General features: G+C 38.8%; 2 protein-coding genes across 7 annotated transcripts in view; one reads left to right on the top strand and one right to left on the bottom strand.

Moving 5' to 3' along the window:
* clstn2a (calsyntenin 2a) overlaps window positions 1-3,796 on the top strand; it is a 154,669-nt gene extending 150,873 nt beyond the window's left edge. The window contains exon 18 of the mRNA XM_032565740.1: window positions 41-3,796. Coding sequence (XP_032421631.1) covers window positions 41-262 — 222 coding nt within the window. The 3' untranslated portion in view covers window positions 263-3,796. The remainder of the gene's footprint in view (window positions 1-40) is intronic.
* Window positions 3,797-7,421: 3,625 nt separating this feature from the next.
* LOC116722271 (SPRY domain-containing SOCS box protein 4-like) overlaps window positions 7,422-15,066 on the bottom strand; it is a 69,522-nt gene continuing 61,877 nt past the window's right edge. For all 6 annotated transcript variants that reach the window (XM_032566479.1, XM_032566481.1, XM_032566483.1 and 3 more), the window contains one exon: window positions 7,422-10,172. In XM_032566479.1, coding sequence (XP_032422370.1) covers window positions 10,045-10,172 — 128 coding nt within the window. In that variant the 3' untranslated portion in view covers window positions 7,422-10,044. The remainder of the gene's footprint in view (window positions 10,173-15,066) is intronic.

Below are 15,066 nucleotides of genomic sequence, written 5' to 3'. Positions count from 1 at the left end.
CCTCAGTCGTTGGATTTGAGATCTGGATTTTGTTGTCTAGGACATGAGAGGACCCCAGGCGCTGGGAGAAGCTGCGAGAGGAGAAGAATGCGAGGAGGAGGAGGATGAAGAAGACGACGCTGAGCTGGTGGGAGGCATGACGATCGTTGAATCAGACAGCAGTGATGAAGACGAAGAGGAGGGGAACAAAGGAAGAGAAGAGGTTAACGGGAGGAAGCAGAAGGGGAAACCTGAGTGGGACAGTTCATGTGGAACATACTAAGCACACACACAGGAATCCGTCTACACAAACACAGTGGCTTTATCTCTCTCAACTGCACACACACACACTCACACACCCACTATGCAGGCATTAACACATGCTTGTCACAGCTACAACACACACACACTCACACACAAAAATTGTCTGATAAAATCAATTACAATCTTTTGCTGGAAAAATACACAAATTCTCCCATGTTGTCGTTTTTGAAGTAATATCGCCCTCTTCTGGACAAAGTCAAACATTAGCTGCAGTGCCACAGTGCTGGAAATCATTATCCAAGTGTTTGTCATTGTTCCCGCCTCTGGCAGCGAGGCAGAGCATCCATAAACACACAAAATAAGCACATGTGTCATTTCACCATTTGTGTAGGCGTGGGTGGGGGTGTGTGTGTGTGTGGGTGGGTGGGTGTGTGTGTGTGTGTGTGCAGACAAGTCTGAAGTTTTTCTTCATAACACATAAAACTCATTTCTTGTCCCAGAATTTAGTACAGTGTGTTACAAAAAGTATTCATACACTAAACTTTTCCAGGTATCACAACACGTTGCAACCAAACTTCAATGTTTTTAGCTGGGATTATACGTGACAGACCAACACAGAGACACTTCAAGCCGTCTGCAGCCTCTATCAACTTCTATCCATCTTCCAAAGACCAGCTTATCGGTCTTTGACAAATAAGAGCCTCCCGACAGCATGACGCCGCCTCCACTATGTTCCCCCTGTAAGGATGATGTGTAATGATAGTTTTCCTTGGCAAAACGTTGTGTTTGCATTTAATCCAAAAAGTTCAACGATGCTCTGCTCAACAGAGCATCCAGCCCACATGTTTACTGTGTCATCTACGTAGTTGGCTTGTGGCAAAGTGAAAATGGGGATTTTTTTATCTATTTCTATTAACAATGGCTTCCATACACGCAATTTTGATACTTGGCAGAAATTGCAAAACTTGCGATTACTTATGGATTACAAGAAAACAAAGTAAAAGGTAAACAAATAACATATTCTCAATAAGCACTATATTGATGTAAAAAAAAAAAAACATTCAGGAAATTTGTAGCATATATAACCTATCGACAGATTCTCCCACCTGAGCTTTGATTCTCTGCTGCTCCTCCAACACTACCATGGCCCCCTGAGCTGCTGCTTTGATTAATGCTCTTCTTCCCAAGCCTCTTAGTTTAGGGGAAATCTCATTTCCTGGTTTGTTTGCAGTTTTGCGTATGCATATTGCAAATTTAAATGTCGAGATGATGGATTGAACAGCACTTCTTGAAATGGCAGAGTTGCAGAGGATTTCATTTATCTCCACATTGTGATACTTTTCTTTCCCCCGTTTACATTTGTGAACCCGTTTGTCCTGGTTCATCACATAGAATCCCTTCAAAATGTGTGGTTGTAAAAGGACAAAATGTGAAAAAAAAAAAGTTTACAGGCTATGAATACTTAAGCAAAGCGCTGTACACATGTCCTAACATTACTTTTTGTTTTCATGTCTTAACCACATTGTCTGCAAATCATATGTATGAATTCATGCGTCCACAGGTTAATATATGCATAAAACGTTTAGATATAGATTATTGAATCTAAATATTCTGTGTAGTGTAGCAATGTTGTTGCTCAGTGTTCGTCATCCCTGTCTGCAGCCTCACGCCGCCTCCTTCTGCATGAGCAGTGCTGTGGCTCTGTGGCCTGCGCATCGTCAAAAATATGGGATCTCTCACTACAAAACATTCCTCATTTCTTGTATGCTGCATACAATGACCATGCAACAACAGATTAGTTCGGCTAGGTTTTTAAAGCTAACTTAATCATGTTGTTTTTATCCCAAAAGCTTTTCTGTCTTGAATTGGAAGTCCGTAATCGCATAGAGGTACTTTAATTCAAGTCTGAAGGCCAAAACTGGCCTCAAAATGAAATGTAAAGAGAGGCAGATTTTAAAAATTGTGATTAAAGCAATATGTATGTTAGTCTACAACTTACACAGGACTTTCATGATCATAGGCATCACCATAATTGCCACCCAGCATCACCCTGCAGCAAGGTTGAACTCTGAGAAATAGCGACATAAGAGATTTTTTTATTTTTTAAGTTTAAATTAGTTTAAATGTAATGTGTAAACATACGTTAGTCTGACTGAGAGGTTCCCTCTCCACCTCCTCATAACCATTTCAGCCTACAGTGCCAATCAGAAGTTTACATCCACTCAGCATGAGCATGAATATTATGACTTTTGGACTTCATTTACACCTATTAACACACACACACGGCGTTTTATTAATTTTAAATACAAAGCTGGGTGCACTAATTTGATTTTCTTTTGAACTTTCTCTAATACACACAATGGCAAAATAGATATTAGGTCAAATATGTGCATACGCCCTAAATATTAGAATAAATGTCTCTTAGCATCTTGCAGCACAAATAAATCAACCAAATGAATGTTACACTCATGCCGATAATGAGTGGATGGAAAAAAAATTACCAGAACTATAAACATTCGAGTGTTGGTGCTTTCCACCCACTTATTGAGACAAAAGCAGTTTATTTCTTGTTGCATTTCTATAGATGGATGATTGGTTAAAGCAGTGTTTCTCAATTCCGGTCCTCACGCCCTCCCTGCCCTGCATGTTTTAGGTGTTTCCCTTCTGCCACACACCTGGGTGATTAACAGGCTTCTGCAGTACTTGATGGTCATGAAATCATTTGAATCAGCTGTTCTGGAATAGAGGTACATCTAAAACATGCAGAGCAGGGGGGGCCTGAGGACTGGAGTTGAGAAGCCTTGGTTTAAAGGGAAGAGCTGACATTTTTCAGAGTTCGCCTTCTCTAAAGTGTTTCCATAATCCATATCTGCATCCTAATGATAGCCCTAACGAATCCAGCTTTTAAAATGTACATTTCGTTTCAAATTAAAGGCGATCCACAGAGCACGTTATGCAAACCTTTCCACTGACCGAGCAGCCCTGCTTGACGACAGCAAACCCTCCTCTGCAAAATCTGTGGAGCGCCCCTTTAAACTCCCACCCTGTACCTTGAGAGGAAAACTTTCTTGTTTTGCAGTCGCTGACCTGCCTCCATCCCTCCGGCTATGATGGAACTAGAGTCATCCTTAACTATGATGACACCTTGAATTCACCCTACAGATTCATATTAAGTGTCCAGTATGTAGAGTTAACCTGAGGCTAGAGTGGCTGGAAAAAAACCACAGCTTGGTTCCCCCTCCTCACCTGTGATGTATGTGCTCTCTAGCAGACATGTCGCGTGTCCACCTGTCCTTTAAACACCTGTGCTCGTGGTGTCGCCATTGTGAAACAACTGCCCTGTTTTCTTTATCATAATATGCTTCGTAAACATTTAAGGATAAAGAGGTTCTTTTACATATAAAATGAAACCCTGTAAAAATGTTTAAGACCGTTATTTTATATATCTGTTTCCTTTTCTTTTTGTAAACTAAATAGTTGAGATTTATCTCTATCTGGTGGTCATCCCACGGCTCTCTGTATATTGATCAATAAAGAATTGTTTTAGACTCTACTCAGCTGTGCTTCCTGTTTCTGTTTCCGCACATGCTATTTGTTTGGATACTTTAAGGCTCATAAGCTGTTATCTCATTTAGCAAGCTTTCTGAAATTCACACCCTGGCATCACCTTTCTGGGTGTTTACATTTGTTTTGATGGAAAACTCACGTTGATGCAGGCAATGTCTTTTACATATCTCACAGCATCTGTTCCAGCATTTGGGCCAGTAAAGAATATTCTAACCTTAGGTGTGCAGTTTCTTTATTTGCTCTTGTCAGAAGTGAACCTATTTCTTTGCCAGGGTAAAACAGACATTAAAGAGAAAATTGAGATAGGTTCTATTAAAGGTTAATAAGCACATAGATTTCTTGGTGTCATTAGTATTAATTCAGAACCGGAAGCTAAAAGCTATTTTTATAGAAAGAGGGACATTTCAAAGTAGCCTGGGATTACTTTAAAAATATACTGATCTCAAACACATTGATTTATATGAAGCTCAGTAACATTTTATTTGAAGGGGTGTGCATAAGAATATGACACTGTCATAAACGTGACATAACACCTGTTATGAACATGAAGGAGTCTTTATAAATGTCTGCAACTGTTGCCGTGAAGTGTCATTCAGTAAATATTGACACTTTATGCAAAGTGAGCACTTTTAATAGACTTCTAATGCAACTTTTAGAGCAACTCTGCATTAAAAGTGTCATTGTGCCAAATGACACTTCATGGCAACAGTCATAGACATTCATATAGACTCCTTCATGTTTATGACGGTGTCATGTCAGTCTTATACACACCCCGTCAAATAAAATGTTACGAAAGCTCTTTTTATAAACATTTAGCAGTCAGTTAAGAGTTTTGACTTTAACTATTTTAGTGGAGATGCACATGCTATTTGTGCTTCCTTTGCTGGAAATGTTGCAGTTTGTACCGACTGCTGTGGCCGCACTGGTCTAAAACCCTTTTAGCGAACTCGAGCAAAAGTCCAGTAAATAAAACTCAAATTTTGAAAACAGGGAGAATGTCGCGTTGCTGTGAGAATGACGGAAATAAAATAGATTTCACTCACAAGCCGATCTCCTGCAGCATCCCAGATTTTTGTGGTGAAATACAATCATGGCTGCAATTTGTTTATTTACACGGAACTGGATGTCACAGAAAAGGGGAGAAATACAAAATGGAAAAAAAAATATAAACTGATGCCATCAAAACTATCAGTTTATTGTCTTCATGTATCTCTGAAAGTTCATGTCTGAAACTGTTTAAATGTTTGGCTCTTCAGGATTAAAAAGGTTTATGTTTCTATATATAAATACCAATGGGGATGCATTGGGTGTGTTTCTCCTTTCAGTTTGTCTTTATTACTATTGCTCAATGTTCTCACTCAACCAGTCAAATAAAATATGAATATTCAGATACTTATAGGTGCAATGTTGGCAAAATTTTGCTAAAAGGTCAGAAGGCGGAGTGTTGGGAAGAGCAAAACTTTCTTGAAGAGACAGAGGTCCAATTTCAATACGTTAAATTACGATGTCAGTTCTTGTTTTTTTAGTCATATTTGATTTATATAGCATTTTTATAACAACTGAATATAACATAGTTACTTGACTGTGTTACAAAATGGCTGGGAAAATTCCTTTAAAAGCCTGTGTGCTGATGATTTTCTATGGTTTATAATATAAAGAGATGAGAACGAAGGATGCCAAAAAGAGAACGATCTGCTCTTAGAAAATCTTGACCTTGTAAACGAAGAAGGAAAAAAAAAATTAACTTTAATTTGGAGGAGGTTCTTCAAGAAAAGATGGAACGAGCCACAGAAAGAAATGTCCAAGCACAGAAAATCCCATTTCACCAGCTTAACGGCTCAACCGAGTCAATAGCCATTAACTGCATTCTTGGCTCTCTGAGGTCCGTTTCAGCGTTATTGAACATGCAGTGCTTATCGGTTAAAAAGCCACATTAAGCTACTAATTAGTCGATTGTATTTCTCCCCCCTTGGGGATGCAGGAAGCGTAGAAATGCACATTCAGCAGAACTGAGAGCAGAAAGCAGCGTGGCAAGACTTCATCTGCTGAAGCCCTGAACAGTCAGCGTTAAGTCTTCATGGGACTTTAACTTAATGGTTACCTGTCTGGTAGTTTCATTATTTTCTGGAACTCACACAGAAAATTGATAGAAAGAAAAAAATGTAATGCATGTTTTTATTTTACAATCTGGGAAAATTGCATCCACACCGAAACAGATTAACAGATTTTACTTTCCAAGATATATGGAGAGATTATTGATAGATAGATAATGGATTAAACTGGATACAAACTCAAGAAGATGTAGACATTTTTTCCAAAGTTTGGAGGAGAAGGTGTTATTTCAAGACACACATATGTGAGGTCAGACACTGATGTTGGATGGGAAGATCACTCCACTCTTATTCAACCCACTGATGTTTTAACAAGTTGAGGCCAGGCAGGTTCTTTAAAGTTCCTCATCTATCCCTTTTGTTCTTGTCTGATCAGGTGGTCAGCAGCACCACAGGGAGCTTTACTCTCACCTGTAGTTTTCACTCTGTATACTGAAGACTTCCAGCTCATCAGATTCTTGACATCCTCAGGAATACTCAGATGACTCTGCAGTCGTTGGGGGTACAGAGAGCTGGAGAATCGCTTTGTGGCACGGTTTGGAAACAATCATCTTTTCAATATCTAATTAAAAATCACCTTTCTGGGTTGTAGATGTGAAATTATATCTCTAACTTGAACCTTCTATTCATTGAATGAATGATGGTTCTACAAGAATGAAGGTTTTAAAACAAAGTTAATCTGTGGTTGAATTATTGCATTTTGGTTCACTTTTATTCTAGCAGTCTGGTGCAATAAAAAAAAGTCTAGTACTGTATTATTGACTTATTCACACCTTCATAGCAAGAACCATCATGTAACTGGGACTAATTAGGGACTAAAATGATTTCCATTAGCTTACTAGTGTGGTCTGTTATCTCCTGTGCAGCGTTTCGTTTTTACAGGTCTTATGTAAAAAGAGCCAACCGCTGGAAACAGAAAAATAATGATGCTCGTCTGTGTGTGGGAACCCAAAGTGAGGGAGGGGGACAAGCTGCAGACACAACATGGAGGTCTGTTTGTTAAAGTGCCTGTGCTTGTTTGAGGTGAGCTTGACATGTTACTGTTTTAACGAGAGTCTTGATCCTCCAGCTGGAGGAAGCATCACATTCTGTTGGATTGAAGTCATTTGCATGTTTCCTCCTGAATGTGTTGTACCGCATCAGAAGCTGAGTAACTGTTGACTTTCTGTGTGGGGGAAGGACTGCTAAATGAACATCAGCAAACAAAAGGCAGACAAATTTGCAACCCTGTTTTCTCTCCCTTAGCATGTACACAGGATTAAAACTCACTGAGACAAAATTAAAAATGCTGTAGCCGTCTGAACCCCCCGGAGAACCGCCAGGTCCATTTCAATCTTCCTGTTGATCAATATATTATTTCCTTTGCTTCAAACTGGCTGAGGTACTGTCTCTGCATAATGATGAGCGTCTTAGAAAGCAGTTCTTAAAATCACGTGTTGCTTCGTTTGTGCTCATCGTTTACAAGCAGAAGTGGATTGAAAGTAAAAAGGCGAGGAAGCGTTTTAATGTCACTTGGCTTTTATTCACATTTCATACTTCTGTTTAATTGATTCCGCTAAACTCTTGAAATGGTCCCATTCTCCTCATTCCAACCAATAAAAACAGAAGATAAGACCATAACCATCGCATTAATAATAATAATAATAATAATAATAATAATAATAATAATAAAAGCAGCATTGAAGTAACAAGTTTGAGTTTCCGTCTCCCTTCATCGTCAGCATCGTTTGAACAAAATCAACCTGAATGTCACAAACACACAGCTAGCTTGTGATAAACGAACCCTGTCCATCCTTTCATTATCGAATGGAAAAGGTTTTATACTGAACAACACAAATAAAGTTGAAAAAGTGACTCAAGCCATTTTTAAGGAAGTAGAAATCGATTGGTCTTGTGGTTGTGGACTGGTTGTCTACACTCTGTGCGGATCCAGCAGCACACCTGCTGTGCCTCCACAGCCGGGTCCCTGGGTCCTGCTACAGCCTCTTATAGATCCAGCCGAACTCTCGTCTCCTAACAAGTGAAAGCAGTCGCGTGGAGAGCTGACACACACGCTGCTTGCTACCAAGTGAGCTACAGCGGGGCGCTACAAACAACAGCCATGCAGGCACAGGTTACACGGCCTGCAGACGCATCTCTATGACCGATGGCTTCCACCGAAATGCCTTTGGTTGTGATTTGACATTGTTGTAAATGGATTAGTGTCACGTGAGGAATGATTTTCAAAGAAACGAAATACTAGCTTAACCAAAACAAAAGGCAGATTTCTTCTAACTGAGAAATGAAGCCCCTTTCAGATGTTTCTGAAGGTAAAGTTGTGATGGAAAAGTCAAATTTACCTCAACACTTGGATCTTCTGTCTTATTTTATAGTATTTCTCCCACAGCTGCGTAGCGTGGTATTGTGATTAAATTCAGTGAATAGATTATTTTTTCTTGCTGCTATTTTTCTTTCATAAGTTAACCGTTATGAAAACGCCACTGGATAACAGGTGAGCGATCTGAGGGTGATAGTAAATCATTTGATTTAGCTTAAAAAACATCACAATTACTTCTATAAAATAGAAGTAATCGTTTGAATCGTGCCTAAGTTTTATTTAGTAACTTAGAGTTTACTTAGTTATACACTGACAGGGTGCTAAAAAAATGCCTTTGTGTTTGTGCTGCGCATGAATGCATTTAAAAAACATATTTTTGAAAACTGTGGACTTAATGTTTTTCATATGAAGCTGTTTATGTGAAGTGTACGCTCTGTGAAAAAAGAAACTTGGACAAAGAGTTGTTTTAGATTGTTGGTTAGATAAAACACATTTATCTAACCAACAAGCACAGAAGGTAATTAAACTGAGGTAAATAGGCTGCAAAGACCTATTTACCACATTTAAATTATTGATTCTATTGATGATTATTGATTCTATGTTGCATTGTGTTTCTGTGTTTGTAATGATGTAAAGCACTTTGAAATGCCTTGCTGCTGAAATGTGCTATACAAATAAAATTTGATTGATTGATTGATTGATTTAAAGACCTTAAAGACGATGATCTATATAATTTTAAAGATGGACTTAAGTAAAGTAAAAAAAAAAAAGAAGACGAATGCTTATGTGGGGAACTATGAACATGTTTTATTCTAGTTTTAACCCGTAACAGCTGAACTTAGGTCAGGTACTTTCTAAGGTAAACTTTTCACAATACTGCAAATTAACCATCATATCTGTTTAATATAAAAATATTTAATATATCAATCAGAAATTCAATAAAAACAAATTAAAGAGTTGCCAATTGTGAGAAAGTTCTGGTTTTATAATTTAATGTCTCATGCTAAGGAGTCGATTAAGAATGTTTTAATTTAGAGTGTTAAAAAGAAGGATTAAGAAGAGTGCGATCAAAAGCATTAAATGTCTGAAAAGGGCTTCATTCTCTTCAGATAAGGATGTATTGTGTGGATCTGTACACACACCTCCCAGATGTGTGCTGATGTAATCTGTCTGCAGTGTGAGCTGATGGGCAGACCTGGGGTCAGTCACATAAATACATCAGTGCTAAAAATCCTTTTGGACATTTCTGATTCTGCCGCCGGCCACCTGTGCCAGTGTGGATTATGAACAGACATCAGCTGCAATGATATGGTCAGTGAGTGTATGTCAGAAAGGCCTCCATGGATGGATTAGTGTGCTTACTTTCTCCTGTTTGTTTTTCTTTTTATTATTCTAACCACTAGATGGCGATGTTTGCTTTTGCCACCTAACAGCGCTGTGCCATCAGAGGATGGGCTTTCAGTCTGGATGAAAGAGACACTGATGTGACGCTGTCATCAATAATTTATTTCAAGTCTAAAACCAAAAAAAAGCAGCCTAAAATAAAAAAAAAAAGAAAGAAGAAGAAGCTGGTGTGGTCCGATTGTTGGAAAGCCTGAATTCCCTCTCCTCCCCCCCAGTTCATCTGCCTTCGTCCTTATCCGTCCTTGTACGGATTCATGAGAGTTGCGGTGCTCCAGTGTGGACGTTCTTCAATCAATCATCCCCTCTGTGCGACCTCAAGTTCACCTTTTCATCGTCCATCTGCAGAATCTCTGGTGGCCTGCTCTGTGTCCTTGTTGTCCCAGTTGGATCTGCCGGTGTCAGTCACTGGTACTGGAGGTAATTTTTGAGGGACTGGGGCAGAGGGAGGCTCTCAATTTCCTTGAGCCGTTCCCGACCCAACGCCAGGCGGGCCGCACGTCGACACAGGTCCATGAGCGGCAGGGGCTCAGCTGAGGAGAGCGGAGAACAAAACGGGTTAGAGAAGCTACGTCAAATTGTCTTTTCAAACATCTACAGCTCACCTTTATACTTGCTGAGTGAATGAAAGACCAACACAGCGGCTCTATAATTATTTACATGCATTACTTAATGACACATGTTGCTAATGACTCCTGAGCTTATGGCAAACTGGATCATTAGTGCGCCACACTGAAAATAAAAGCAGACCAATGTTGTTGTTGTTTTTTCCCCCTCAGATGATCACTGCCATTTCAGAGGAATTGTTAATGAGGTAACAGATGCTACAGGCTGCAGCACAACATTAACAGAGGAGGCAGGATGCTGCATCATGAAAAACTGGCTGAAATATGGTCCAGTATGCAGATACCTATAAAAATGATTCACCTCCTGTGAAGGATTTTATACTTTGTCACAGTCAGAGAGTAAAAAATATTTTTTCGGGACCAACGCAAGTAGTAGATTATGTTAAAGTGGAAGGAAATGGTCAAAGTTCTGAAAATATTTAAAGTGTAAACCCAAGATCAACTTTGTTTTTGCTGAAGAACCATCTACATTGGTTATTTAGAGCTCTATCTTTATTTTTCAGTGCAAATTTTGACATTTTCAAAAATCTGAAGATAAAAAAAAGCACAGCTGGTGGAAACATCCTTCAAAAATCTCGCAGTTGTAACTGTGGCAAAAGGTAGCAGCACAAAAATAGTTACTCCAAGACGTTGAACACTGGATTGCAAAATTGGATTGTGTTGGTCTATCATGTGAAATCCCTATCAAATAAATAAACTCTGATTCTAATGTGACACAATTAGAAATGAGAAAAAGCTCAAGGATTTGAATATTTTTGTAAAGTGTTATAATGACGGACCTACAAATGGCTATATTTGATGAACATTTATGATGTAAATAAGTGGAAACCAGATGCAAATCATATTCCAAATCTGACAGCTGACAACCTTTTAAAGCTTTTGTTTGTTTCTCGGCCACTTAAGGTGATTAAAGGTCTAAACTAGATTTTAAGAGCTAAAAAAATAGTTTTGCTAATAATCATTTGAATTCAGAAATGTGAGACCGGAATATAGTTACTTAAAAAGGTTTCACTGATTTGTATCAAAAATAAAAACTACAAAGAAATCACCTCACCACCATCTTAGGATGATATGCGAACATTTGTAATGCTTATGTAAAGAGAAACCAGTCATAGAAACAATCACTGTTTATGTCTAAACTCTAAACATTTTTAGTTCAACAGCTTTGTGGGATTTACTTGAAACCAGACTAACGTGGTTATTCTGCATTGCTTCTCTTTCTCAGCCCCATATTTGTTTATGGAGTTGAAAGAAAAAAGGAAAATAAAAAGGAGACAGTGTGTGGATCTCCTCTGAGAGGACATCTGTGTCTTACAAACTCAAAGCCCGCTTTAAAACGGAGGCTGGAGCAGAGACAGCCCATCAGTCCCTGCCGCTCTCATTGAGGACACGCACACGGTGCCATCACCTGTTGTAACTCTGGACGTCCTCTACCGCCTGCCCCTCAAGCTGCGGCGCTCTCTGCATGCATGTGTTCAAGGTTAAACCCACAGGATAAAAGACAGCCCACCCTCCACACACTCACACATTCAGAGTCACGACACATAATCCACCCATCATGAACGTGTGTCCTTGCACTGCCACTGTCACATTAAAGCCCACCAACACTCAGAAAAGGCACAACTCTCCGACTTGTGGACAGTCAGTAGTTTTTGTCTACTTTACCCTCTGTTTGACGAGGCTTTCATCCAGGAAACCACATTTAAATCAAAACTATAGACGACGCTACTGATAAATAAAAGATTTGGTACTGTGGCCATGTGTGGTATGTTCAATTTCGTTCACGATGGGAACACAGTCAAATTGTTTTTGCTGAACCAACTGCCTCAAGAGTAAAAAGTATTTCATCGCACTAACGAGAAAATGCAAAAACAAAAATCTTTCATCTGAAAAAGTGCAAGATCTTAGCATTTTATACTTGATAGTTTTTAAAGAAACACAAACAGCAAAACACGGTCATTCTTATACACAAAGTAAAAAACAATCACCTGATTTTATCCAGCTTTGAAATAAAATCCCAACACAAATCTTTCACTATATTTCAGAGCGTTACTGTTTATTTACTAAAAGTATGGAAATAAAGAGCAGCATTTTTTTAATGTTTTTTTTTCTGTCAATATAATGGAGAAATATGCATCTGCTACTAATTTTTTAAACAAATATTGATAGAAAATGATCCATCAGTTTGGGAATCAACCCGACCAAAGCTGCAATTTTGGAGAAGCTCAATGCCGAAATCTATAAATCACATTTTCAACCTCACTCCAATCCTTACATTTGCCTGTTTATCAACTGATGGACAAATGTTCACTTGCTGACTAACATGCCTCACACCCACCACCAGGCGTTATGACGACAGGGTAGTAAACGCAGCTGTCGGTGGTCATAATCTTATGCCTGATCGGTGCAGGTTTCAGGATGTGACAGGATCTGATGCGTTAAGTTTGGTCTAAAATACACGCCAGCATGCTTCACATAAAGCTGAATTATAATGCTTTATAAGGGTTATTTCACGCAATAAGAGCAGCATGCAGTGGATTTTGCTGTGTTCTCCTTCTGAAAGCTGATGAAGAACAAAGCAGACTCCAAATAGACCAGAGATGCTAAGCTGGCTTTAGTGCCTTGCTGGCCAGAGACCAGCGAGGAACAGAGTGTTTACAGACACCTGCTCGTGATTAATGCCCCTTTTTGTTCCAACAGGGTAACATAAGCAGATAATTTGCTTCGCGTAAAAGTATCTCTTCACAAACAAGCTATACAGACGACTGAATCCAAACCAAATATACTGGAAAAAAAAAAAAAATTAATCGTTGCAACAAAACTCGTTGAAAACTGACAAAGACAGATGAATGTTAGGGATACAGTTTCTGCAAGGCTTATTTGAGTTCAGGCATAAGTGGCTAATTACCTCTTTTGGAGAAAGAAAAGCCAATTTCTTGTCCTGATTTGTAGCTGGAAGCCCCTGTGTGAGTGCAGGAGACTTATTAAACTGCAGTAGACTGGAGCTGGGAACTTCCATTTACAGCTAGAGACGCTACAACAATTTTTTAATCACAGGGAGCTAACTGCAAGGGTATTTGTATGTGTGCAGGTGTGTGTGTATGTGTGTGTGCGCACTTGTCAAAAGAAGCAATTTAACAGCAAATCCAATTAATTTGAGTGTGCTTGGAGGCTCTTCCGCATAGTGTCTGTTATGGAGAGGCGGTCTAAACAGACAGCAGTGTGGCTGCTATCAGGAGGGAGCCAGTGTCTTCTGTGTATGCGTCTCCTGCTTTTTACTCTCTCTCTCTGGAGAAAACACTGAAAATTTAAACATATTACCAGAGAGAAGTAGACTGAAAATGAAAAGATTCACAAGCTGTAACTCCCACCTCCTTAAATAGAAACTTAAAATCAAAAGAGCTAAAGAAGTTCGAGACTTTTCAGGTTTACCTTCAGAGATTTCATTTAATGTACCTCATTAGTCATGACTGTGGAGACCCTAAGGTATCCTAGCGTAACTTTTGTATCATTTAAATATTATTTGTCCGCTAAACATTGTGTAATTTGAAGTTTAAGAGATTTACAGCCTATTTATTACCCTTCTTCATTAGATATACACCAGATCTGATACACAGGAGGAGCGTCAGATTGTGATTGTGAATATAATCAAACGTTTTACACTTAACCTGCTCCGACCAGTGATTGGCTAGCTGGAAACTAAAAATGTTATCTGTTTTTAACTATGCATTGCTCTATAAATGGCAAACTGAATAAAAGCTCTTCATTAATCATCAGCTGCCTTCAGATGTTCATAATGGCCTTGTATTGCACAATAACTCTAATTTGCTGGGCTTAATTGCTTCCACAGAACCAAATCTCACTTAATGAATCTGATTCCATCGTGTTTGATTCTATAAGTTTATCCTTAAGTGAGAAAAGGTAATAAAGCGATAAACTGTGGATCATCAGCCACTGGGTCATTTGAATCTGCATCATTACGCTTTCAGAGTGGAAGGGCTTCATATCGCAGTACGACCAGTAGTTCAGAAAAAGACAGTCATGCAGTTTCCAATACATTAAGCAAGCTTCTATTTATGATGCTAAACTAATTGCTAAACTAGTTTAGTCAGAGTTTAATCGTTTCATAATAGCAATTTTCAAGGAACAGGTAAACATTTATAATTTTTTTAGTTGGACTAATATACAAGAAAGTAGTAAAGTACTTTACTATTGCAAGTAAAAAGAAGAGAGGAAGGAAAACATTTCTGTCCTTTTTGGGGGGTTTTCAGATTCTCCCTGTTGTTGAGAATGTTAAGAATCAAACCAACAACTTGTTTTTTTTTTTGTTTGTTTTTTTTTACCTTCCTCAACCTCTCAAAAGGAATCCCTTCAAACTTGAGAGACATCAGGGTGAATTCTGGGAGAGTCGGCCCGTCGTAACGAGGAACTTCTGCTCTGATCACGCATCTTTCTATGAATATGAACCGAGACCCCTGATCTGCTGCAGCGGGAACAACGAGTCATATGGGAACGCAATGTGACATGACGCCTGTAATGAGATGCAGTACAGAGTGGTGAAGAGCCCGATTTATAGACTGTGGAAAATGATAATGGGAGTGAGGGCAAAAAATGGCAAGAGCAGCATCTCTTTTTAATGATGGATGTAAAAACTAACCTGAGGGGAACACCGGAAGAGAAATAAAGCGGCATAGGTATAGGTTTAAAGGGGACAAAAAAAAAGTTCAGAGAAAGAAGAAAGGCTTTTTTATATATAATTATTATATAATTTTATATTATTATATAATTTTTATGTATAATT

This window comes from Xiphophorus hellerii, chromosome 6, assembly GCF_003331165.1.
Source record: "Xiphophorus hellerii strain 12219 chromosome 6, Xiphophorus_hellerii-4.1, whole genome shotgun sequence".
NCBI lineage: Eukaryota > Metazoa > Chordata > Actinopteri > Cyprinodontiformes > Poeciliidae > Xiphophorus > Xiphophorus hellerii.
This window is presented reverse-complemented; position numbering and strand designations above follow the sequence as displayed.